Source organism: Scylla paramamosain, chromosome 28, assembly GCF_035594125.1.
Source record: "Scylla paramamosain isolate STU-SP2022 chromosome 28, ASM3559412v1, whole genome shotgun sequence".
Lineage (NCBI taxonomy): Eukaryota > Metazoa > Arthropoda > Malacostraca > Decapoda > Portunidae > Scylla > Scylla paramamosain.
The window spans coordinates 119,588-143,246 of NC_087178.1; the positions used below are offsets into that span (position 1 = coordinate 119,588).

Here is a 23,659-nt window from a genome sequence, read left to right on the forward strand (position 1 = left end):
TTGGAGCAGGCTGTGAGGTATTCCGTCCTGCCGACCAAAACTCAACAACTGTCAAAATAAAACGAGCGTTGTGGCGGTTCCGCTTATATATACTTAATGACTTTTACATGCGTTCCTCCTCTTTTTTATATCTCTTGAAAGTCTCATACAGTTTTGGATTTGTGTGAGGCTGCCCCGAGTTACATAGCTTTCCTATGTAACAATGTCAATAAAACACCAGTGTGTCATGTAGTCTGTAGAACAATCTCCACGCAGCCTCACGCTTGCCTTATGCCCTTCTTTCCACTAGAGCTACCCTGCTGCACCATCATGAGGGTTGGTATTATATACGTTCACCGCCAACACAGGCAAGTAATAGGAGCTCTACAGTCACGCTCCCCGACCAGACAAGAAGGATCTAAGCACGAAGTCAACGATGCTCAACATGCATCAATCTCTAGGTCTGTGGCAAAGGAAGATCTGGCGTGTGTTGCGGAGGAAGGCAGCAACACCCACACCAAAGAGCCCGCTGCTAAAGTGCGTCGAAGGGAGCAGAAGGGTGACGCTGCATCGGGCTCTCCTGACGGAAGACCAGGAACTGTCCCCGTTGGCGCCACTGGAAGCATCCTGCAAGGTGTTCTAAGCTTCTTCAAGAGGAAGGAATCCTCGCCATCCGTCCCGCCACCTTCCCTGTCCCGTCTACCTTTCCGTCTGTCCTTCAGCAGTATCTTTCTTGGGAGTCGTTCTGAAGACCAACAGCAGGAGCAGCAGCAACAGGAACTGAAGCAACAAAAGGAGCAATTACCTCTTACAGAAGACATCTCTAAGGACAAAGAAAGCATTCCTCCAACGACTCAAGGACAACCCTCGGCGGTGGCTACACTACAAGCCTTCCGTCAGGAAAGTTCTCTGAAGCGTCCTCGGCAGGAGACAGATAAGCCTGGCCCCAGTCTATCAGCCCACCAGGAGCCTTCCCTTGAGCCTCCCCGAGCTCCCACCACAGCTTCGGTAAGTGTCACGTGCTATTGAGATTGAAACACTGGGATCAATAATCAGACTGACTCATCTCTCTCTCTCTCTCTCTCTCTCTCTCTCTCTCTCTCTCTCTCTCTCTCTCTCTCTCTCTCTCGCAAAACTTAACCCTTTACTCAGAACAACGCATATCGTTTTATAAGCTTCGATACTTTGTGGAGTTCTTTACATTTCCTAAAATCTAGCTGTTTGTCCTTGCCGATTTAGTGGAAACCTGTCTAGTTTGGATGAAGTTTTACCTTACCTATATTCGCAACTTCAATACTGCCAAAGCTATGAATGTTTGTCCCAAGTGTAGATACATTATGCAAGTGTCACTGGAAAGGAAGTAATGTAATGCATTCATGTTGTATGTGTCTGCACTGGCCGCAGGACGATGTCAGATCGCAGGTAAGTAAAAAGGCAGAGATGCCCAAGATACGTCCTCCTTCCCTCCGACGAAGTAAAGCTGAAGACGGCCATGGATCCATACAAGTCTCCTACGAGCAGTTCCGCTGGTTCGCACAGTTAACAGGTGTGACCGAGTGGTTTATTCACAAATACACGTAGCCAATGACTGAAAATATATTTCCTTCCTGACACCTTAGACACTCTTCTGTTTCCCCTTTTACATTCACACTTTTCTTCCTTTACCTTTTTTTCCAAACCACTAAGCACATTACTATCACGTCCCCTCAGAGAGCCCGAAGATACACAATTTCCTGAAGAGGGACATTTGTTACCGCCATGCCGACAAGTACCTTCTGGCCATGGTGTTTACATATTTCGTCCGCGCCTGCCTCAGGAAGGATCAGTACACTGAGAAATATTTCTTCGCCGCCTTGTAAGTAAAGAATGCACACTTACCTTGAAGTAGTGAAACGCCGAGGTATATCCGTGTGTGTGTGTGTGTGTGTGTGTGTTTACATCACCTTAAAATACAAATGATCACAGGTACCTGGCCCACGACATGGAGGAAGACGAGGAGGAACTGAAGTACGAGGTGTTTCCTTGGGCGTTGGGTGCTCGCTGGCGGAGATCATATCATTCTCTGCTCAAAGTGCGTGATGACATCTTCTGGGCCATCCACTGCCGCGCTGTTGTTTCCAAGCGAGGATGTGATCAGGTGAGTTATCTTGTGTGTATGTGTATGGGTGTGTCGTCTCTGCCGCCTTGATTACTCATAGGCATGATGATTTTTATAGCTTACGGGTGCCTTACACACTAAATCTGATGGTGCTAACAACTTTCCTCCTCTCATCCTCCCCGTGATGGTTAGGTGATGGACATGCAGCCGGATTGTTGGTTGTGGCAGCGGGAGAGGCCCACCTACCACGGGGGAGCCACGCGGGACTACCTCAGGGATCCTTCTGATGATGGTGAGCAGCTGGAAATGCATATTCGTTAATTTGCATGTTTGTGTATGAGTGTATGCATAGATACATGAAAGGGTGGATATATATATATATATATATATATATATATATATATATATATATATATATATATATATATATATATATATATATATATATATATATCCATCTTCGTATGAATATATTTGTCTGTTCATCTACCTGTCTACTTATCGATCTACTTGTTCACGTGTACAGGTCGTCCCCGAGGACCTGGAAGGTCCCCACTGCAGTGTCAACTTTGCCTGGAGCGTGAATGCGTAAATTCAGAGAACTCATACTTGCTCTACCTTTCAGACTCTTCCTCCAGCATGGGCACTCTCTGTTTGGGTAAGAGTGATTATCTATTTAAAACAATTTTCATTTGGTGTGTGTGTGTATATATATATATATATATATATATATATATATATATATATATATATATATATATATATATATATATATATATATATATATATATATATATATATACAGTAACATAATGACTTTAAATTGTCTGTATCATTATCTTCCTTTCAACATAGAAGCCTCCATCATAGAACACAAAGAAGGAGACTCTGGCTTTGAAACTTTCCTTTGCGAGCCGTGTGGCACTAGCCTCGTCTCCCTGGAACCTGCGCTCAAGAGAACCTCCCCTGAACTTGAAGTCGTACGGCAATGAAAAACAAAGTAAGTTATTCCCATACCAAGTTAGTCTGCCCAAGAGCTGCAGTGCAAGTAATATGAATTAGTACTAGAAGTGTCAAGAAGCAGGAGAGCTAGGAATATTTCAGTGGATAAACTTGAGTGGTGTCTGAATTGGACTGATCAGTTATCACTTTATTTGAAAGTACATTTACTTTGGAAATAATGAGAGAAGACGTAATTAGTGCTCCAAACATTCAGTTTAGATTAAAGGGTTAGCGGTGTAGATCTGATCAATTAGCAAAGCTTTTTGAGTTATAAAGATATATTACATGTTGATTCAAAATTCCGCATTTCACATTATTTTAAGGACAGTCCTATTGACTTAAATTTGGAATGTTCAATTATTGCCAATAACTTACTGGTAAGGAAAAATATCCATTTGGTTTTGTGTCCTCTCTCGTTACTGCATAAATCTTTCCAAAGCTCATTATAAAAAAAATTAATATACTCGTATGTCCTTTATTTATTTCTAGGTCACATACAGCATACTGATTTGGTTACAGGGAAATATCAACTATTATTGAAATTGAATGTTGCGCTTTCGTTACAACAAATATCAAGTTTGTGTTCTTATGTTTGGCCACTTTAGCGGATGTAGATGTTTTCACCATGACGATTTAGAATAGCTACTCATCATTCAGCCCTTTGCTTTATATACCCATTATTTATACTTTACACGATTGAATTTATTCATTGCATTTTCATTTGCATTCAAGTTCGATTAACTGAATGCCTGCAGAGTAATTTATTGTTGACAGTGAAGTGAGAGCCTTGTAGTCTGATGGAATCTCCATGAAAAAAAAAGAATAAATAAAAATAAAAATAAAAAAAATAGAAAAATAACCTATTATACTTGTAAATATAATTACTGATACACGCATGGATATTTATTTTTGCATTTGCATTTATTAGTGTGTGTGTGTGTGTGTGTGTGTGTGTGTGTGTGTGTGTGTGTGTGTGTGTGTGTGTGTGTGTGTGTGTGTGATTGTCTCTAAGATATATGGATATGATATATTACGCATCATGTTTGTACACTTATTTGTACTACGGTAGGTGGACACTTTTGCAGTATACAGGTTGGTGCGGCCAGGGGTGCGGCAAGCATGCTGGGGGCGGTGCGTAGATAGAGATCGTGAGTTCAAGGCAGTCCTGTGGCTTCACTGCTGCATTGCATGTCGCAGTGTCTCTCTTATACCATGTACTGGGAATTTGTTATATCATGATCATAACGGAACAAAAGAATGACTTTTGGATGACTTAGGAAATAACCATGGCATGGCCAGTACCCGTCACAGGTGAGTTACCAGGTAAGCCCCTGCCAGGTATCATTTGAAAGCCGCGCGCCGCAAGGTACACATTAGTAATGCCAGTTAACCAGTAATACACCAGTATTTCACCAAACAATCGATACGGAATTTCATTAGGTCAGCTTAACATCAAGCTCATGGTATTCGAGTATATCGTAAAAGAAAACCAGATGAAATCTCATCAAGGAAGAAGAGAGTTACAGATGACTTAGGGAATACTTAGACCTCCATAGGTGGCAATAATCCTTGGTGCGTCAAAGAGTCAAGAGCTGAAGCCAAGAAACATGTTGGCGTATGTACAATGACAACATCTTTTTAAGGGATATAAACCTGATCACACTAGTTTGTTGTGTATCCATCAATCGTACAGATGAAGCGATGAGTAAGACAGCGTCTGTTGTATGGCGGCGTGGCGGGTGAGGGCAGGCAGGGGTGGGCGACCGAGACCGCCTAGCAGCGCGGGGCCCAGACTCCCCACGGATGCAAGCAGCTCTTTGTTCCACCTTGACAAAACCCCCAGAAATACACCTTTGGCCAGCTCCAGTGGCTTCTCTCTGAACATCCGGGTGTCCCAGTGTGTGCCTGAACCATGCAAAGCACAATATGGTTGTAAGAGCGCCAAGACCAGTGATCTGAGTAGACAAAACCCACCTTGAATTGTAAATGTGGTGGTGTGAGTGTGTTTAAATTAAAAATCCTGCCTAGTAAAGCAGGATTTGTTGGCGTTTGTTGTGTCTTAGTGAGTGAGTGGCTATTAGTGGAGGCCTCAGAGCCTTCTGACATTTCTGCATCATGCCCGCTGTAAATGGAACGGTAAGTTTTAAAGTCTCCCCAGTGATACACCGCCAAAGCATTTACAGTAAACGCAAGAGGAAACTCACGTCACCCTTCCAATATTTTCCATTTCCCTTAGGTGCATTGTTGTTTTGTGGGAGATTTGAGTGTGTTATTCCTCCCTCATTGTATTTATGTGAGTGTTAGAGATCAGTGGAGTTAAATCGAGCGGGAAAAATAGTTAGCATAGCCCACGAGCGGATTTTTGAACAATAAAAAAGTTTTATAGCCGTTAAGTAATTGTGTATGATTAGTGCAAGTGACTGAAAGAGGTGTTGCCGGCTTCTCAGGCTCAGGTGTGCAGTGGTAATGGGAGGGACAGGTGACCATGGCTAACCAGTACATATTATAAGCCGCCACTCTCACCTAACATGGGTCACGAGGACTTGGAACAGGTACAGGAGGAAATGACGAAGAGGAAGTAATTGGAAGGCGAAGAGGAGTATGAGTAGGGGCAAGAGTATTATAGGAAGGAACGAATGGAGTTACTGTAGATGGAGGGGAAAAAATAACAATAAATAAATAAATAAAAAACGCAAGCGGGTTCAAGGTGAAGCTGAACCAACCTCGGTATCACTTCAAGACTACACCCACATGGATCACACATTCATGGAGGCCGTGTGTATTATTTTGTCATGGTTTGGTGCTTTTTGAGATGAGGAAGAGAGATTGGGAGAGAGCGGTGGCAGCGGCAGCGGCGGGACGGTCACGTGACGCCGCTGTTGTTCATTGGCCGCCGCTGCAAATTGAACTCAGACCGCGGGAAACTTGGGTCCGGACTAAGGGTCTCGAAGGCGCGAAGGCGTTGGTGCTGTCAGGGGTGGTGAACCTTGGTTACTCTATATCTCACCGCCTGCATGATGGAGGACTGGGCTGTGCCTTTTAGGGTAATCTGGCCTTGCTGTAGTTCACTCATGATAGGGATCTGTTGGGAATATAATGGGCATGGGAGTGTAGTGCCGGGGTCAGTGGGAATCTAGTGAAAGGGCTGTGCAGATGGGATTCTTGTGATGGGTATATGCTAATGAGAATGTATTTACAGATATGTAGCTAGGGCTTACGACAATGTAGTGATGGGGTTATGCTAATAGGAATGTAGTGTCAGCTAATGGGAATGTACTGGCAGTGCTGAGCTACTGGGAATATAGTAATGGGATTGAGCCAATAATATATTGTCAGGAGTATGCCAATGGGAATTTTTGGGGATTTGAATTACATGTGGATTGAGATATTTTTTTGTCATGACTTTTCCATGCCAATGCTCTGGCCAATCACATGATGCCACTGCTTCAACCAGCCTTTTGTTTCTACATTGTAGGGTATAATTTTAGATTTACACCACCATACTCTGCAACATTGGGAATGTGATTTTTGCATACCTTACTGGATTCTAAGAAACTTTATCTTTGAGTTTCCATGGGAAATCCATAGTTTTCAAAATAGACATAGGCTCTTCCAAAAATTCCCTAGATCCTGTAGGATAGGTTAGGTTAGGCTAGATTAGTATTCCTGATGGGGTTGAGGAAGACAAAACCCACCAGCTAGGTTAGGAGGGTATGGGGATTATAATGTGTGTAAATCTAAAAGTTTACTCATTGTAGTTGCACCTATTATTATATATTTATTCATTTACTTGTTTATTTTATCACTATTATTGTTGTTATTTGTTATTTTCTTGGAGTCGTGTGTTTCATGCCATTCTGTCAGGTTATCAACAGATGCCAGTGAGGCATAGTGGCACAGGTAGCACGTCCAGGATGCACTGAGGTGTGGAGAAGCCGTCTCAGTTTGGGTTAGGTCAGGATGGTCCAACTATGGGCCCATGGGCCACAAGTGGTCCGCCAGTTCATTGTCTGTGGCCCACGACCACTTTTATTATAAATTTATCTTGTACACAAAAAACACAGACAGTTTCTGTGCCTGTATATGAAGTAGTAATAGGAAGTAGGATTACTAGGATTTTATATATATATATATATATATATATATATTATTATTATTATTATTATTATTATTATTATTATTATTATTATTATTATTATTATTATTATTATTATTATTATTATTTATTTATTTATTTATTTATTTATTTATTGTATTTTTTTGTGGCCCTCCCTGTAACCATTTAGTGCTGAAGGCCAAAAATGTCGAAGAAGTTGGACCACCCTGGGTTAAGTTATTAGTAGGTTATTCCATATGGTTAGATTTAGTTTTGAAAGCTCTTCACAGTCAGGTGGTGAGAGCTGGATTGTGAAGTACAATTCAAAGTTTAATTTGGACATTTGAGTCAAGAGGAAAGAGTAGGTCATGAGGGACTATGAAATTAGGGGTTGCACTGTTAAGTTGCTACATGAATAAACGTGATAGGATTTCAGGTGCCATTGATAACCCACTTGTAATATACTGAAAAGTAATGCAAATCAAATATGTTATATTTGTTGTCCTTTCTCTGGTGCAGTATGGTTCCTAACAGTTGTCCTTTTCACCCTGCAGACACTTTCAGACAATGTCCCCAGTGCACCATCACAGGTGGCGGCCAAGAAGGCCAACAAGGCATCAGTGGAGGCCGTTTACCAAAAGAAGACTCAACTGGAGCACATTCTACTCCGTCCTGACACTTACATTGGTATGTGGAATCAGAACATTTAGTTTATGAAAATTAATGTGGGGTTAATAACACTACTAATAAGATTTTTTAAGTACTAATCAAGAGAATTGCTGCTTCTTTATGTGGTAATATTTTGCAGGATCTGTGGAATATGTGACAGAACAGATGTGGGTCTATGATAGAGAATCAGAGAGAATTACGCAGAGAGAAGTCTCATATGTGCCTGGCCTGTACAAGATCTTTGATGAAATCCTTGTGAATGCTGCTGATAACAAGCAGAGAGATCGCAGCATGGATATGATTAAGGTGGACATTGATCCGTAAGTTGAATTAATTTCTTGTGTTGTTATTCATCACATGTAGCTACTTTTCCTCATGATCTGCCTTAGCATCAGATGTCACACCATGTATAGGAAGTGATGATGTATGAAATTATTGTTATTTGTTTGTTATCCTTTGATTATTAAATTGATATTACTCCTTTCAGTGAGAATAATCAAATATCCATCTACAACAATGGTAAAGGTATCCCTGTGGTGATGCACAAGGGAGAGAAGATGTATGTCCCCACCATGATCTTTGGGCACCTCCTTACTTCCTCCAATTACAACGATGAGGAGCAGAAGGTGACGGGTGGACGTAATGGTTATGGTGCCAAGTTGTGTAACATCTTCAGCAGCAAGTTCACTGTTGAGACTGCCTCTGAGGAGTATATGTCAAGTTATAAGCAGGTGAGTGATATTAATTTTGTGGCCTTGAAGATGTATATATGGTATAACCCAAGCCATCCGGCATCCATGGGGGATAGTATGTTCTGGATAGCTGGATTTTCTGGTTGGTTAAGTGTTACTCTTTTAAATATTCTATTTTCAGTAAAAACCAAAATAAAATACTGTACACTAGTACTAACAAGTATGACAGCTATAAATAAAAGCAAAGAAAAAAAATCATAAAAGGACTGTACTTGCTCATCTGTGTTGACACTGTTATGTAAATTTTCAGGGTGCACACTAGTGTTCCTTATTTGCTGCTGTATATATGTCTTGTAAAACTAGTTCCTTAACACTAATTTTATTCATATGTATCACGAGTTAGATAAAGATGGGGGCTATCTGGGTTTTCTTCCACAAGCATAGGCCTATCAACCAGTGTAGGCTTTGACATTGATGATGTTGATGTTTGCTCTGACGCAACAGATGTTTAGGTTTATGTTTGGCTGGGACCTTCAGCATGGCGGATAACTAAGGAAACTATGGATATCCAGCAGAAACACTCATCTAACAAATTTGTTGTTTATGCAAGTGGCAGGGAGTACTCACTGCTCTGCCAGTGGCAGGAAAGCAAAACATTCCACTCGCACTGCTTGCATGGCGGCGCCAATTTCAAATATTCATGATTTTTAGAATATTATTTTATTTATTTATTTTCCTTTGAAAAATATCTGGCTGCTTGAGAATTCTGGATAGTTAAATACTGGATAGCTGGGGTTATATTGTAGGTACTATTGGGAAAACTAACCTATTATAAGAAATGCATGAAAAACTGAAAACTGGTGAACTTTTGACAGCATAGAAAAATTTTAATCTTCAGTGAAAGAAAAAGGCAATTATATTTCCATCACTCAGGCTTATATCAGGTGGTTTTCTCAATGGTACTAGCAGGCAGGAGGTTACCCCTGATGAAACATGTCTTATTGTGGAATAGAAATAACTCCTTCCCAATTTGCTCAGCAGAGAATGAACATTGGATGTTCTTCCCAATTTGCTCAGCAGAGAATGAACATTGGATGTTACAAGCCAAAGAGTAATCTTACATCCTAGCAGGAGAGCAGGAGTGGAAAGCTGACAATCATATCCTCTTGTATGTGAGTGTGCATGTGTATTTTGGCACTCTTATTTATTGAAAAGGAGTGTCTTTTTATTCATTCTGTAAAGCATCAGTATGAAACCTTATACATTTTTATTCAGACCTGGGCAGAGAACATGAGCAAGGCCAGTGAAGCAAAGATCAAGAACTATGGAGGTGAAGATTTCACCAGAGTCACATTTTCACCAGATCTTAAGAAGTTCAAGATGGAGACTTTGGATGAGGACATTGTTGCTCTCCTGTCCCGTAGAGCGTATGACGTTGCTGCCTCCTCCAGGGGGGTGAAGGTGTATCTCAATGGAAAACGCATTCCTGTGAGTATCTCTGTCTGAGCATTACCTCCTGACAGGAAATTCCTGGTGTAGTTGAAAAATGGCTTTAAACAAAGCAGAACATTTAAAAGAGTGTATTACATTGATGTTCCTTTCTTTACAGATTAAGAACTTTAAGGATTATGTTGATCTATACCTGAAGGATAAAGTTGATGATGCAGATAATCCTGTGAAAGCAGTATATGAAAATGTGAATGAAAGATGGGAGGTGGCAGTAGCCCTCTCAGACAAGGGGTTCCAGCAAATGTCCTTCGTTAACAGTATTGCTACCACTAAGGTATGTACTGCTGATTACTAACATGGGTTCCTGATATTTTCTAATGACAATCCATTTGCTTTATTACATAATCTCCCTTGTGGCAGGGAGACAGTGTAACTGCACATCTTGTTGCCAAATGGAAAAAATACAGTTACTGTGTTTCTTGTGTGTGTGTGTGTGTGTGTGTGTGTGTGTGTGTGTGTGTGTGTGTGTGTGTGTGTGTGTGTGTGTGTGTGTATGTGTATATATATATATATATATATATATATATATATATATATATATATATATATATATATATATATATATATTAAGCAAGTCAAAGTAGATGTTAAGTGTTTTATTTTTGCCTAAAAACAAATTCTTGCCTGCAGGGAGGAAGACATGTTGATTATGTGACAGATAACATTGTTAAGAACCTGACTGAAACTTTAAAGAAGAAAAATAAAAGTGGCATTCAAATAAAGCCTTTCCAAGTGAGTATTTTTTATGGTTTTCTCATTGCTATTTTTTGTCACTTCAATGTACTGATTATGAGTATTGAGTGATGTGTGTAAATATTTATCCTTTCCTGAAAATTATCTACACTTGGAATTATCAGAATTATTTCTTTGCAGATTAAAAATCATCTGTGGGTCTTTGTAAACTGTTTGATTGTTAATCCAACCTTTGATTCTCAAACCAAAGAAAACATGACCCTCCAAGCCAAGAGTTTTGGGTCCAAGTGTACATTTTCTGAAAAATACATTGCTAATATAATGAAGTGTGGTGTTGTGGAAGCAGTGATGGCCTGGGCAAGGTTCAAGCAACAAGCTCAATTGCAGTCCAAATGTGCCAGTAAGAAGCACACCAAGCTCAAAGGTAAACATGTCCACATGATTGATGTTCTCAACATTAGCCAAATTAAAAATTTAACTTGAAGCATTCTTATCTCTACCACTCATCAAGTATTAAATTGTTCCAAGTGTATGATGGATGAAACAATAATACTTTCTTGTTCTAGGTATTCCCAAGCTGGAAGATGCCAATGATGCTGGGACAAAAGACTCTTCCAGTTGCACACTCATCCTCACTGAGGGAGACTCAGCCAAGACATTGGCTGTGGCTGGACTTGGTGTGGTGGGCAGGAACAGATATGGTGTCTTCCCCCTTAGAGGTATAAAGGTGTTATTCTTTAGTCAAGCTGGTAGATATTCAGAGAACTAATCTTATTAACAATGCACATTGCAGTTGGAGAAATACACTTTTCCATAAAACCCTTATCAAGACATTAGATAGTTTAGAGCATGGGTTTTTAAAATGTCACTGTTGAGCCATTTTCCATTATTGTCTGTTCATAAATGACATAGGAAGTGAATATTTGAAAATACATAGAAGTCTTGCCGTATTTTTTTCATAACTGAAAGATTACCCTTTACTTTTCTTTTCAAGGTAAACTTTTAAATGTTCGTGAAGCCTCCCACAAGCAAATTTTAGAAAATGCAGAAATCAACAATATCATCAAAATTCTGGGTCTTCAGTACAAGAAGAAGTATGAAACAGATGCAGACATGAAGACTCTGCGCTATGGCAAACTGATGATTATGACAGATCAGGATCAGGTTTGGGACACAGTGATATGTACTGTCACAGAAGAAAAAGGATATTGAGAGAGAATATTTATACAGTATTATGTTTGGTTACTGAAGTACTGAGCTTGTTTGGGATCTTGTTAAGGAAAGCTCATCTATACAAGTGTATCTTAGGTCCTGAAGTTAGAGGAATGAGTTGACTGTGAGGTGTTTCCAGGATGGCTCCCACATCAAGGGTCTACTGATCAACTTCATCCACCACAACTGGCCCACTCTGCTGCGCCGCCCCTTCATGGAAGAGTTTATCACACCCATTGTCAAGGCTTCCAAGGGGGGCAGGGAGATTTCTTTCTATTCACTGCCAGAATTTGAGGAATGGAAAAAAGCACGAGACAACTGGCACACCTACAAGATAAAGTACTACAAAGGTGCCTGTTTTTGTGACTTTTGTACTTTTCTTAAATTCATGTTGTTTTGAATTGCGCAAATGTTACAAGGTTTGGTGAATTTTTGTCTGACAGAGGTACTTAACTTCCTTGTATTACCTTGATAATTCTTTCCTTTCAGGTTTGGGTACTTCAACTTCAAAAGAGGCGAAGGAGTACTTCACAGACATGTTGCGTCACCGGGTCATTTTTGATTACAGTGGTGCTCAAGATGACCACTCTATTCAGATGGTTAGTCATCGCATAGTGGATGAAGTACAGAGTGAGATGATTCTCTCTCTCTCTCTCTCTCTCTCTCTCTCTCTCTCTCTCTCTCTCTCTCTCTCTCTCTCTCTCTCTCTCTCTCTCTCTCTCTCTCTCTCTCTCTCTCTCTCTCTCTCTCTCTCTCTCTCTCTCTCTCTCTCTCTCTCTCTCTCTCTCTCTCTCTCTCTCTCTCTCTCAATACAAATGCAAGTGGCTGGCTCCAAAGCAAGTGGATTGGCACACAAACAGAATTCATGAATGTATTGAAATGTTTTGATTATATTTTTGCTCAAGATTTCAATTGAAATTACTATTTAATACTTAACTAATGAAGGTTAATAGCAATAAAATTTTCCCTCAGGCCTTCAGCAAAAAGGCAGTAGATCAGCGGAAGGAGTGGCTGACGGGCTGGATGGAAGAGTGCAAGCGGCGTAAGGAGCTGGGGTTGCCAGATATCTACCTTTATGAGAAGGACACCAAGAGTGTCACCTACACTGACTTTGTCAACAAGGAGCTTGTTCTGTTTTCCAATTTAGACAATGAGCGTTCCATTCCCTGCTTGGTGGATGGACTCAAGCCAGGCCAGAGAAAGGTAACTTACTAGTGGGACATTTGTTGATGGTGAACATAATCTGCTGTATTTGGTTTTCCATTCATAAAGAAAGAGAAATACGTACAAGTCATTTATTTCATTTTATCTCAAATGTTATATGACTTTATTACATTAGAGTATGTCTTCTTTCCCTAGGTGCTTTTTACCTGCTTAAAGAGAAATGACAAGCGAGAAATTAAAGTGGCCCAGTTGGCTGGTTCTGTGGCTGAACACTCGGCATATCACCACGGCGAGACCTCCCTCATGTCCACCATCATCAATCTGGCACAGGACTTTGTTGGGTCTAACAACATCAATCTCCTCCTGCCCATTGGTCAGTTTGGAACCAGGCTGCAGGGAGGCAAGGATTCTGCAAGTCCCAGATATATCTTCACTATGTTGAGGTTGGAACTACTTGCATATGGATTTTACTATTTAATTTTACCATTTAATGAACATCTCCCTTTTACTAGATGTAACAAATCCTCTTCATATTTTCCCATTTTTCCCATGATATGTCATACCATCTTAGCTCACATCTTTTTTGTATGTGTTTTTGTCACATAATTTATATAAACTACCTTATTCTTAATTATTGTCTCTTGTGATTTTAATTGCTTGTAAGTGTATGCATTTCTCTAGTATTCAGTCTTTTTTCATCTTGTTTCCTCACACAACTTTCTTAACAGTACATCAATTGGTAACACATACCATGCTTCTTATTATGATAATTTCTGCAACCTTCATTGCCTCACTACTACAGCTGCACCACTAACCAAAGCCTTCATCTTCCAGCAAACTCACTCGGACCATCTTCCACGTCCATGATGAGCCACTCTTGAGGAGCAACTATGATGACAACAAGCGTATTGAGCCTGAGTGGTACATTCCCATCATTCCCATGGTGCTGGTGAATGGGGCAGAAGGCATTGGAACAGGTTGGAGCACCAAGATTCCAAATTACAATCCACGAGAGATTGTCAACAACCTCAAGAGAATGATAAATGGAGAAGAACCAGAGAGGATGGTGAGTTAATCCAGCACCATCTAGAGGACTTTGTGAACTAGAGTTGGGATCATATTTCCTTTTTTCCATCTGGGAAAAGAAAATGCCTGTTTCCTATTATCATATAGTAGTAAGTCTTATTTTGATCCCAAATATTCATGAGAGTGACATGGCATAAGAGGAGGAAGTCACTTTGTTCTTGGACCTCTTACAGAAACCATGGTTCAAAGGATTCAGGGGCACAGTGGAGGAGATTGATGGCCAGCGTTATGTGATACATGGTGAGGTAGCTGACCTAGGAAACAACAAGATAGAGATCACAGAGTTGCCTTTACGTGTCTGGACGCAAGTCTACAAAGAAACTGTAATGGAGCCACTATTTATAGGCAGTGACAAAGCTCCTGCCATCATCACGTGAGTTTTGTCTTCCTCCAGTTTTGCAATGTGCAATGACAGCATTGTGTGTGTGGGTAAGGGTTACTTAGTTCCTGTCATCATGTGTGGGATCATCTTGGGCAAACACTTGTTATATTGTTGGATTCTTCTATACCTAGATGATGGTGAATGCTGAATATTAACCTCATTTTGTAAATAAAACAGCTATGGAGGCAGGCATGTTGAGAACCAGTTGAACCAGAGTGATAGTGATGTGAATGAAATAATAGATGATTACTTTATTTGGCAGTGACTACAAGGAATACCACACAGACACTACTGTGCGCTTTGTGGTGAGCATGACTGAAGACAAATTCCAGAAGGCACTTGCAGATGGCATGCATAAGGTCTTTAAACTGCAAGGCTCCCTGACCACTTCCTCTATGGTAATTGTCTTTTTCTTCTGTGTCTCTAATACTGTAGTTATAGTGAAACTGGCCTCTTAATTTGTCACCTGAGACCACATGGTGACACTCACTAGGCCAATGTTCTCATCCTCAGATGGGCATTAAAGTTAAATTTTCCTTTCAACAACTTGCTGCAAATGATCTTTTTATTCAGCAAAATCCTTATTTGTTTGAGAGATACTACATTATTTGTGTCTGCAGTCATTATCATTATATTATTTTTGACAAAATTAATTACAATTTTTCTGCTTGTGTGGCACCAGGTCCTCTTTGATCACAATGGTGTTCTTCGGAAATATGAAACAGTGGATCAGATCCTGAGGGAGTTCTTTGACCTTCGTCTCCAGTATTATGAGAAGAGAAAGGCATATCTGGTGGGATTCTTAGAGGCAGAAGCCTGCAAATTGTCTAACCAGGTAAGACATCAACTAATGTTAATCTTAATTCTTTGGAGATAGATTCTGATACTGGATGGTGATGTGGAGAGACCAGAATATGCTTGGGTAACTGACATGTGTACAAGAGTGGTTGATGAGAATCCATCCTTTCCTCCAGTAAAACTTCAAGTTCTAATATGTTTTTTAATTTGAATTTATTTCACATTTCATCTTTGTGTTCCCCTGTCCTAGGCAAGATTCATCTTGGAGAAGTGTGACGGCAGTCTAGTAATTGAAAACAAGAAGAAAAAGGACACTATAGCTGAGCTCCAGAGAAAGGGATATGATTCTGATCCTATCAAGTCTTGGAAGAAGCTCCAGGACCTAAATGCTCTTTTGGTGAGCTCTATAGACTACTTTATATATGTGGTACTGCAGTAAAATCACATTGCATTAAAACTGACATGTAAAGTTTTCTGTAATATATAAAGAAACAAGTTGAAAAATAAGTTGCATTACAGGAAGAACAACAGGAGACTGAAGTGGAAGAAGAGGAGGCAGAAGACTCCAGCGGGCCTGATTATGACTACTTGCTGGGCATGAAGCTGTGGTCGTTGACTTTGGAAAGGAAGAATGAAATTCTGAAAAATAGAGATGAAAAGACACAAGAACTGAGACTGTTAAAAGAGAAATCACCATCAGATCTTTGGATTAATGATCTTGATTGTTTCCTAGAGCAGGTGATGGATGAACAATGCTAGACATTTTTATGTCACTACTTACAAGCTAATTAAGACATGTATGATCTTGCATTCTGTGTGATATAAGTGAATAAGAATATCCATGATTCTCCTATACTTTACTTACAGCATTTTATATTATGTACTGTCATGATGGAAATCTTATAATTAGATTATTATTGAAACAAAAAGTAAAGACTAGAACAGAAAATTACATTTTGTTCATGTGTTCTTTTGCAGCTGGATGCTGTGGATGCTGAGGAGAGAGATGGCGAGAAACCTAAGAAGCCAAGAAAGAAGAAGGTAAGAGGTGTCTGCTGTATTATGTGATTAGCTGGATTGGACATTTGCTGTAGAGGTGACTCCTGATTTGCAAAACCTGTGTACTAGTTGAACTGATAAGTCATCAGCTAACTGTGCTGCTGCCAGATATGAGTATTGTCAGTTATCTGCTCAGCTGTGCATAGGAAACAGATGAAAAGTTACTGGTAGATATTTGACTTACATTCTAACCTCATGCTTTTTAACAGGCCAGAGACGATGATGATGATGATGAGGACTTCGAGATTGGCAAAGCAGCAAAGAAAAAATCTAAGAAGGTGAGATTCCAAAGTACATAATATATGCATACATATACTAAGGTTGTCTTGCCTTGGGCAGCTAAGACAAGGCACAACTTTTCATTCACACTGACACACTACTCTCTTAGCCCTTTGGCCTCTAACAGAGAAAAGAAAGTACTCCAGCTGTCACTTGACTGGGATCAGCCACACTGCTTGGACTGTTTGGACCAAACTGTCCAAGTACTTAATAATGTTATAAATGTATGAAAGAAATGAAGAATATGTGGCTGGAAAGGGTCAGTTACTGTATTACATAAATATGAACTGGTATAAATGAAACCTTTACTTTGAGATGTGAGCGGCTGTATGTTCATTGCATACATGAAGGCTTAAGAGTTTTATAGGAGTGTTTCAAGTATTGTGGTTTACCTGCATATTAAAATGCAGCATAGATGTGAGTGAAGGTTAGGTTGAAATCATCCACTGTGTAGTGAATCATATAAGGTTTACCAATGGAATTTTGGTCTTTCCATGACTCGTAGCGAGGAAGTAGTAATTCGGTAAGGTGATGTGTTTTGTGCATGGTTTCTGAGATTTGATGCCTCACCTCCCAGTGCTTTTTTAAAAACATTTGTTTACAGTGTCAAATGAAGGAGCCTGAAATATCTTTATTTTCACAAGGCTTTAGTTGGTTTGTTTTACTTGTAGTGTGCTGCTGCATCTTTAGAAAACATAGATGTATCCTGTCTCGTTCCTTAAGATAGGTGCTGTGTTGTCTCTACTGTTGCTTTCTTTTTCTTAAATATGAATCCTCTTCCTGTCTTGTCTGCTTTGTCATATTTGGGTATGATTATGAATGATGCATTTGAAAACCTCATCTTTCTTTATTTTACCAAAGAAATGACATTTATACAATTTGCACAGGCAGCTGATGCTAATGAAACTAAACCGTCAGCATTTGGAGAGAGGGTAGTGCCGCTCATTGACCAGGAGCTAAAGAAGAAGTTTGAGAAGGCTGCCGCTCTTAAGGAAAAGGAGAAGGGAAAGAAGGTGAGTGTCACTAAGATAAAAGACATGAAGAAAAATATTATTTAAGGGAACCTGTTCACCTTGGAAAGAGATTGCCTTGCGTGTATGCAACAGAACAATTATGATGCATCTGGTTCCTTCCACCTGCAGACCAAGAAGGAAGCAAGGGAGTCAGGTGAACCTGATGAGTTTGATGAGCTGGTGGCTGCCAACACAGGGAAGTCTCTGGCCTCCCGGCTCGGCAACTCCCCAGATATGATCATGAAGAAGGCAAAGGCAAAAAAAGCTAGTGATGGAATGAAACAGACAAAGCTCAACTTCAAGAAGGTATGTATTACATGAAATGTTTTTCTCCTGCATGGGAAGAGTTATGGTGCTTTTGTTGACCTGAACATTAGTGGTAGTAATGGTGAAAATGCATTATGTCATCAATGCCAGTAATACATTTTACTCTATTACTCATCAAAATAGACAAGTCCTAAAAAGAAAGGCTGGAACTCAGATGATGAAAACAGCAATTTGAGTGATGTGTCTGTGGACTTGGAGCCCCGAGAGCGCACCTCGTCCCGAAGAACTGCAGGTACATTATCCTGGCTGGCTTGTTTGTGTTACTGACCTCTTATGGTGCTATGTAAAATGACACAGTAGAAGAAAGATTAAACTTCATTATAACTATGTCCTCATGTTTCCAGCTACAAAAGTCAAGTATACCAGAGATGAGAGCAGCAGCAGCAGTGGTGGTGAGGAGTTTCATGACAATGTGGGGATAGAAGAACCCGACATGATTGTGAGCAACACTATATTAGACGATTCTCATGCGTAAGTGTCAGACACTTAATTGAATCAGATGGCAAGCTACTACTGTTAATTCCTGAGATATAAAGTTAAAGAAAAGCTGTGAAAATTATTTGAAGTGTACTACTTGCCCTGGATCAAGATCACTTTTATTTATTTCTTACCTAGCATGTGAATACCAATTTGGAACACAGAAGAGTTGGACAGTACCTATGTACAAGTTAAAGTGTAATGCATATAACTTAGTTATAAAGCTTAACCAATTTTCAGCACAACAGTTTTGTGTATATGATGTAAATACAGTGGATCAAGCTTGTGTATGGTTTGCAAGTCTGGCATCATAGCTGATTTTAAATTATGGAAACTGTTCTCTACTTATTGAAGAATCTCCTTTACAGAGGGAAAGATGACACCATAGCTGTGAGTGACACAGATTCTGAATTTGAAGAAAAACCACAGAAAAAACCTAAAGTGACAGCACCTCCTCAGGGTGAGTGGGAGAGCTGGTTGTGCAAGGATAAAATTGCAAGTTCTTGAAAGCTCTCTTTGAATCTTTCAAGATGTTTTTATGGATTTGATATTTATTTATTTATTTATTTATTTTATTTTAAAGAAGGAAGGATACTGGCCAAGGGCAACAAAAATCTAATAAAAAAAATGCCCACTGAAATGCCAGTCCCATAAAAGGGTCAAAGCAGTGGTCAAAAATTGGTGGATAAGTGTCTTGAAACCTCCCTCTTGAAGGAATTCAAGTCGTAGGAAGGTGGAAATACAGAAGCAGGCAGGGAGTTCCAGAGTTTACCAGAGAAAGGGATGAATGATTGAGAATACTGGTTAACACTTGCGTTAGAGAGGTGGACAGAATAGGGGTGAGAGAAAGAACAAAGTCTTGTGCAGCGAGGCCGCGGAAGGAGGGGAGGCATGCAGTTAGCAAGATCAGAAGAGCAGTTAGCATGAAAATAGTGGTAGAAGACAGCTAGATATGCAACATTGTGGCGGTGAGAGAGAGGCTGAAGACAGTCAGTTAGAGGAGAGGAGTTGATGAAACGAAAAGCTTTTGATTCCACCCTGTCTAGAAGAGCAGTATGAGTTGAACCCCCCCAGACATGTGAAGCATACTCCATACATGGACGGATAAGGCCCTTGTACAGAGTTAGCAGCTGGGGGGGTGAGAAAAACTGGTGGAGACGTCTCAGAACACCTAACTTCATAGAAGCTGTTTTAGCTAGAGATGAGATGTGAAGTTTCCAGTTCAGATTATAAGTAAAGGACAGACCGAGGATGTTCAGTGTAGAAGAGGGGGACAGTTGAGTGTCATTGAAGAAGAGGGGATAGTTGTCTGGAAGGTTGTGTCGAGTTGATAGATGGAGGAATTGAGTTTTTGAGGCATTGAACAATACCAAGTTTGCTCTGCCCCAATCAGAAATTTTAGAAAGATCAGAAGTCAGGCGTTCTGTGGCTTCCCTGCGTGATATGTTTACCTCCTGAAGGGTTGGACGTCTATGAAAAGACGTGGAAAAGTGCAGGGTGGTATCATCAGCGTAGGAGTGGATAGGACAAGAAGTTTGGTTTAGAAGATCATTAATAAATAATAAGAAGAGAGTGGGTGACAGGACAGAACCCTGAGGAACACCACTGTTAATAGATTTAGGAGAAGAACAGTGACCGTCTACCACAGCAGCAATAGAACGGTCAGAAAGGAAACTTGAGATGAAGTTACAGAGAGAAGGATAGAAACCGTAGTAGGGTAGTTTGGAAATCAAAGCTTTGTGCCAGACTCTATCAAAGGCTTTTGATATGTCCAAGGCAACAGCAAAAGTTTCACCAAAATCTAAAAGACGATGACCAAGAATACTTGTCATATTTCAGACAAACCATCTGCCTCAGACCTGTTTGATTCTATGATGACAGGATCATCAATATCTCCACCTACAACTACAAGTAAGTTGATTAATTTGTGTTACAGTGGACATTGAGGTAAAGAGAAAAGTTGATGTGATGGACATCCATTTTAGACTACCATTTCTCCAAGTTATATTTATCATTACTAAATATTAATTCAATTCCAGGTGACAAGACGCCTCCCAAGAAGCGTGTTATATCCTCCATGGACAGTAGTGACGAGGAGCCAAAACCCAAGAAAAAGTCAGGGCCAAAGAAGACTGCTGCAGCCACTTACTCAAATGACATATCAGATGATGATGTTCCGAAGCAGAAGAAGAAACCAGCTCCCAAGAAGAAAGCCCTTGCCAAGCCTGCTGCCATGTCTGATGATGAGGATGTCCCTAAGCCCAAGAAAAAGCCTGGTCCCAAGAAGACTGCAGCAGCCAAGAAGAAGGCTGCTGGCTCAGACTCAGATGATATGTTTGAAAATTTCTCTAGTGTGAGTATTGGTTTCTCTTGCCATGCTGTATTATGATTGTATATGTTCCTTTGTAGTTATTGGTTTCTTGGGTAAAATTTTGAAAACCAAATCTAACCAGACTTAACATAATCAATTTATTACTTCATTCGATCTCTACAGTGTAAAAGTGGAAGAAACAACCTAACCAATATTTAGTTTTGTGATCTTTTAGTGTAAAACCTAATCTAGCCTAATTTATTTAGAATTTTATATGATCTTTCCAGGGTAAAAGTGTGAAAAGCAGTGAAGCGGCCAATCTTCCCCCACCACGGGAGCGGCCAGGACGTCAGAGGAAGGCTCCTGTAGTGTATACCTTGAGTGATGATGAGTCAGATGATGACTATTAGATGAAATGTGAAAATCTCTTCCTGATCCTTGTGTTTGGTTAAGGGGTGGCTCAGTGTCAGGAATGGTGTCTGATCATCACAAGTGTGTTTTAGGACATTCATTGAAGCATTTTGTCAAGGCTGTTTTAAAAGTTTTATTTTATTTGAGCTTACTTCTTGGTATTGTTCTATTTTTATACATATATTTTTTAGTAGCCTTGCTGTAATTTGGTAAACCTCATGAATTGTTTATAAAGATTGATGAAAGAAAACTTAAGATGAATCTATGTCTGGATTGATGCCACTTCTCTCTTGAATTCTTCATGTAATAAATGCTGCAACTTTAATTTCATGAAGAAAATGGCAACAATGCAGATATAGATTAAAAGAACTTAGTTTTTTATATAATGACTCTAGCATTTTTTTATTTGTTCATGATTGCACAAATTTTTATTTATTTATTTATTTTTTTTCATTTTTTTTTATTATTATTATTATTATTATTATTATTATTATTATTATTATTATTATTATTATTATTATTATTATTATTATTATTATTATTTTCCTATTGTGGAATCCCTAATACAGTGGTTTTATTTTGCAATGCAGTACATACTAGAGCATACACGTTCACTCATTTATAGTCGTTAAACTAGAGTTTTGGTAAAGATAGGGCCCTAAGATATTTTATGTAACACTTGATACTATTAACATGACAACATAATAGATAGATAGACCTTGTTTTATGTTTTTGTCCTATTTTTATACATATATTTTTAATGACCTTGCCATTTCAAAGTTTGGTGAACCTCTGGAAGTGTTTCTAATTCAGCAAGTACAAAGGCTGGTGAGAAAGTGAAAAAGTAGTCAGTTTTGTTTTGGATTAGAGTATTAGTATTTTTGTAATAAGTGTCTTGGTGGTTGATATGAATATAAATATACGTGTGTATACATGAATTGCAAATTCCATGGTTCATGCAATAAATTTTACAGTATTTTTAATGAAAAATACTGGATGGAAATGGCATAAGTAGATTCATCATTATTTTTTTTTTACCATCTTTATAGAAAAACTACAGCATTTTTACTGTGATTCTCTCTCTCTCTCTCTCTCTCTCTCTCTCTCTCTCTCTCTCTCTCTCTCTCTCTCTCTCTCTCTCTCTCTCTCTCTCTCTCTCTCTCTCTCTCTCTCTCTCTCTCTCTCTCTCTCTCTCTCTCTCTCTCTCTCTCTCTCTCTCTCTCTCTCTCTCTCTCTCTCTCTCTCTCTCTCTCTCTCTCTCTCTCTCTCTCTCTCTCTCTCTCTTTTTGACTGCACAAATTTTTACAGTAACTCCTTTATTCAATTATGAAACCTCTAATACAATATTTTTGCAATATATTATAATTATACAGGAGCATTCATGTTCACTCATCATTTTGTAGTCCTCAACTAGAGTTTTGGTAAGCTAGGGCCCTAAGATATTTTATGTAACACTTGATACTATTGACATGAAAACATTAGTGTCAGGACCTTGACATTTCTGCTGTCCGTTTTGAAAATAAAGTAGGTAGACTTACTGCCAGTATGAGGAACCTGATGCCTGTGATAGTTCAGAGCCATGAGTTGGGTCCTCTCATCTTACTATCTTGATTCCTGATTGTGTTAATGAGATCCCTCCTGTTAACATAATCAGGTGTTAAATAGTTTGATCTCTCATGTACAACTTCCTTTTATGGTCTCCATCAAGGACCATATAGAGCGTCCTTGGTCGCAACTCTTGTCTTACGCTATATTGACTCAAGTTGGCTTCCCTACGAGTGAAGCAAAGTTTATTATGGAGGGTGTTGTTTCATTTTGAGCAGCCTGGCCTGGCCCAACTATTCAAACACTGATATCTCTGGAACTATGTCAGCGATCATAACGAAATTAGCACCATATGATAGCACAACTCTATCAGTTTTACAACGATATACCTTTCATCTCTTGCGTTCGGTAAATTCAATGGTAACTTGCAAAAACTAGAAGCGCGTTGAAAATTGTATTTAAAAAAATTACTTTTTACCAACTTTTTCTCTGCAAGACCAGACACAACATTGAATGCAGAATGGAGTTTTCTATTAAACGGTACGTAGCACTATCATTCTGCTCTAGTAAGATGTTGATATATATATATATATATATATATATATATATATATATATATATATATATATATATATATATATATATATATATATATATATATATATATATATATATATATATATATATATATATATATATATATATATACTTTTTAGGCTAGTGCGCCATCGCAGGATGCCTGAATCTCTCTCTCTCTCTCTCTCTCTCTCTCTCTCTCTCTCTCTCTCTCTCTCTCTCTCTCTCCAGTGTTTCACTGTTGCATTACTGACAACTTTGTTCGTCAATCGCTTTCCAGA

At 39.3% G+C, this 23,659-nt stretch overlaps 2 protein-coding genes across 4 annotated transcripts; both read left to right on the top strand.

The window, feature by feature from the left end:
- The first annotated feature begins 309 nt into the window (after nucleotides 1-309).
- On the top strand, nucleotides 310-4,307 carry LOC135115135 (uncharacterized). The gene is made up of 7 exons (XM_064031635.1): nucleotides 310-987; nucleotides 1,384-1,525; nucleotides 1,690-1,834; nucleotides 1,945-2,116; nucleotides 2,270-2,369; nucleotides 2,604-2,735; nucleotides 2,933-4,307. Exons 1-7 carry the CDS (start codon nucleotides 310-312, stop codon nucleotides 3,067-3,069), a joined length of 1,506 nt encoding a protein of 501 aa, XP_063887705.1. The 3' UTR covers nucleotides 3,070-4,307.
- A 532-nt stretch (nucleotides 4,308-4,839) lies between these two features.
- LOC135114637 (DNA topoisomerase 2-alpha-like) lies at nucleotides 4,840-21,979 on the top strand. Of its 3 annotated transcripts, none has more exons than XM_064030431.1 (31): nucleotides 4,840-5,215; nucleotides 7,730-7,862; nucleotides 7,984-8,164; nucleotides 8,332-8,575; nucleotides 9,812-10,024; nucleotides 10,146-10,319; nucleotides 10,676-10,777; nucleotides 10,919-11,162; nucleotides 11,305-11,457; nucleotides 11,733-11,902; nucleotides 12,090-12,300; nucleotides 12,440-12,549; nucleotides 12,923-13,153; nucleotides 13,310-13,557; nucleotides 13,949-14,180; nucleotides 14,374-14,573; nucleotides 14,845-14,980; nucleotides 15,265-15,417; nucleotides 15,631-15,777; nucleotides 15,900-16,118; nucleotides 16,359-16,421; nucleotides 16,649-16,717; nucleotides 17,224-17,241; nucleotides 17,606-17,731; nucleotides 17,861-18,037; nucleotides 18,182-18,290; nucleotides 18,403-18,529; nucleotides 18,904-18,995; nucleotides 20,375-20,446; nucleotides 20,575-20,888; nucleotides 21,134-21,979. In XM_064030431.1, exons 1-31 carry the CDS (start codon nucleotides 5,195-5,197, stop codon nucleotides 21,254-21,256), a joined length of 4,812 nt encoding a protein of 1,603 aa, XP_063886501.1. In that variant the 5' UTR covers nucleotides 4,840-5,194; the 3' UTR covers nucleotides 21,257-21,979. The 3 variants fall into 3 exon arrangements, with proteins under 3 accessions (XP_063886501.1, XP_063886500.1, XP_063886502.1); XM_064030430.1 differs by lacking the exon at nucleotides 4,840-5,215 and adding an exon at nucleotides 5,973-6,123; XM_064030432.1 differs by lacking the exons at nucleotides 4,840-5,215; nucleotides 17,224-17,241 and adding an exon at nucleotides 5,973-6,123.
- The last annotated feature ends 1,680 nt before the right edge of the window (nucleotides 21,980-23,659 follow it).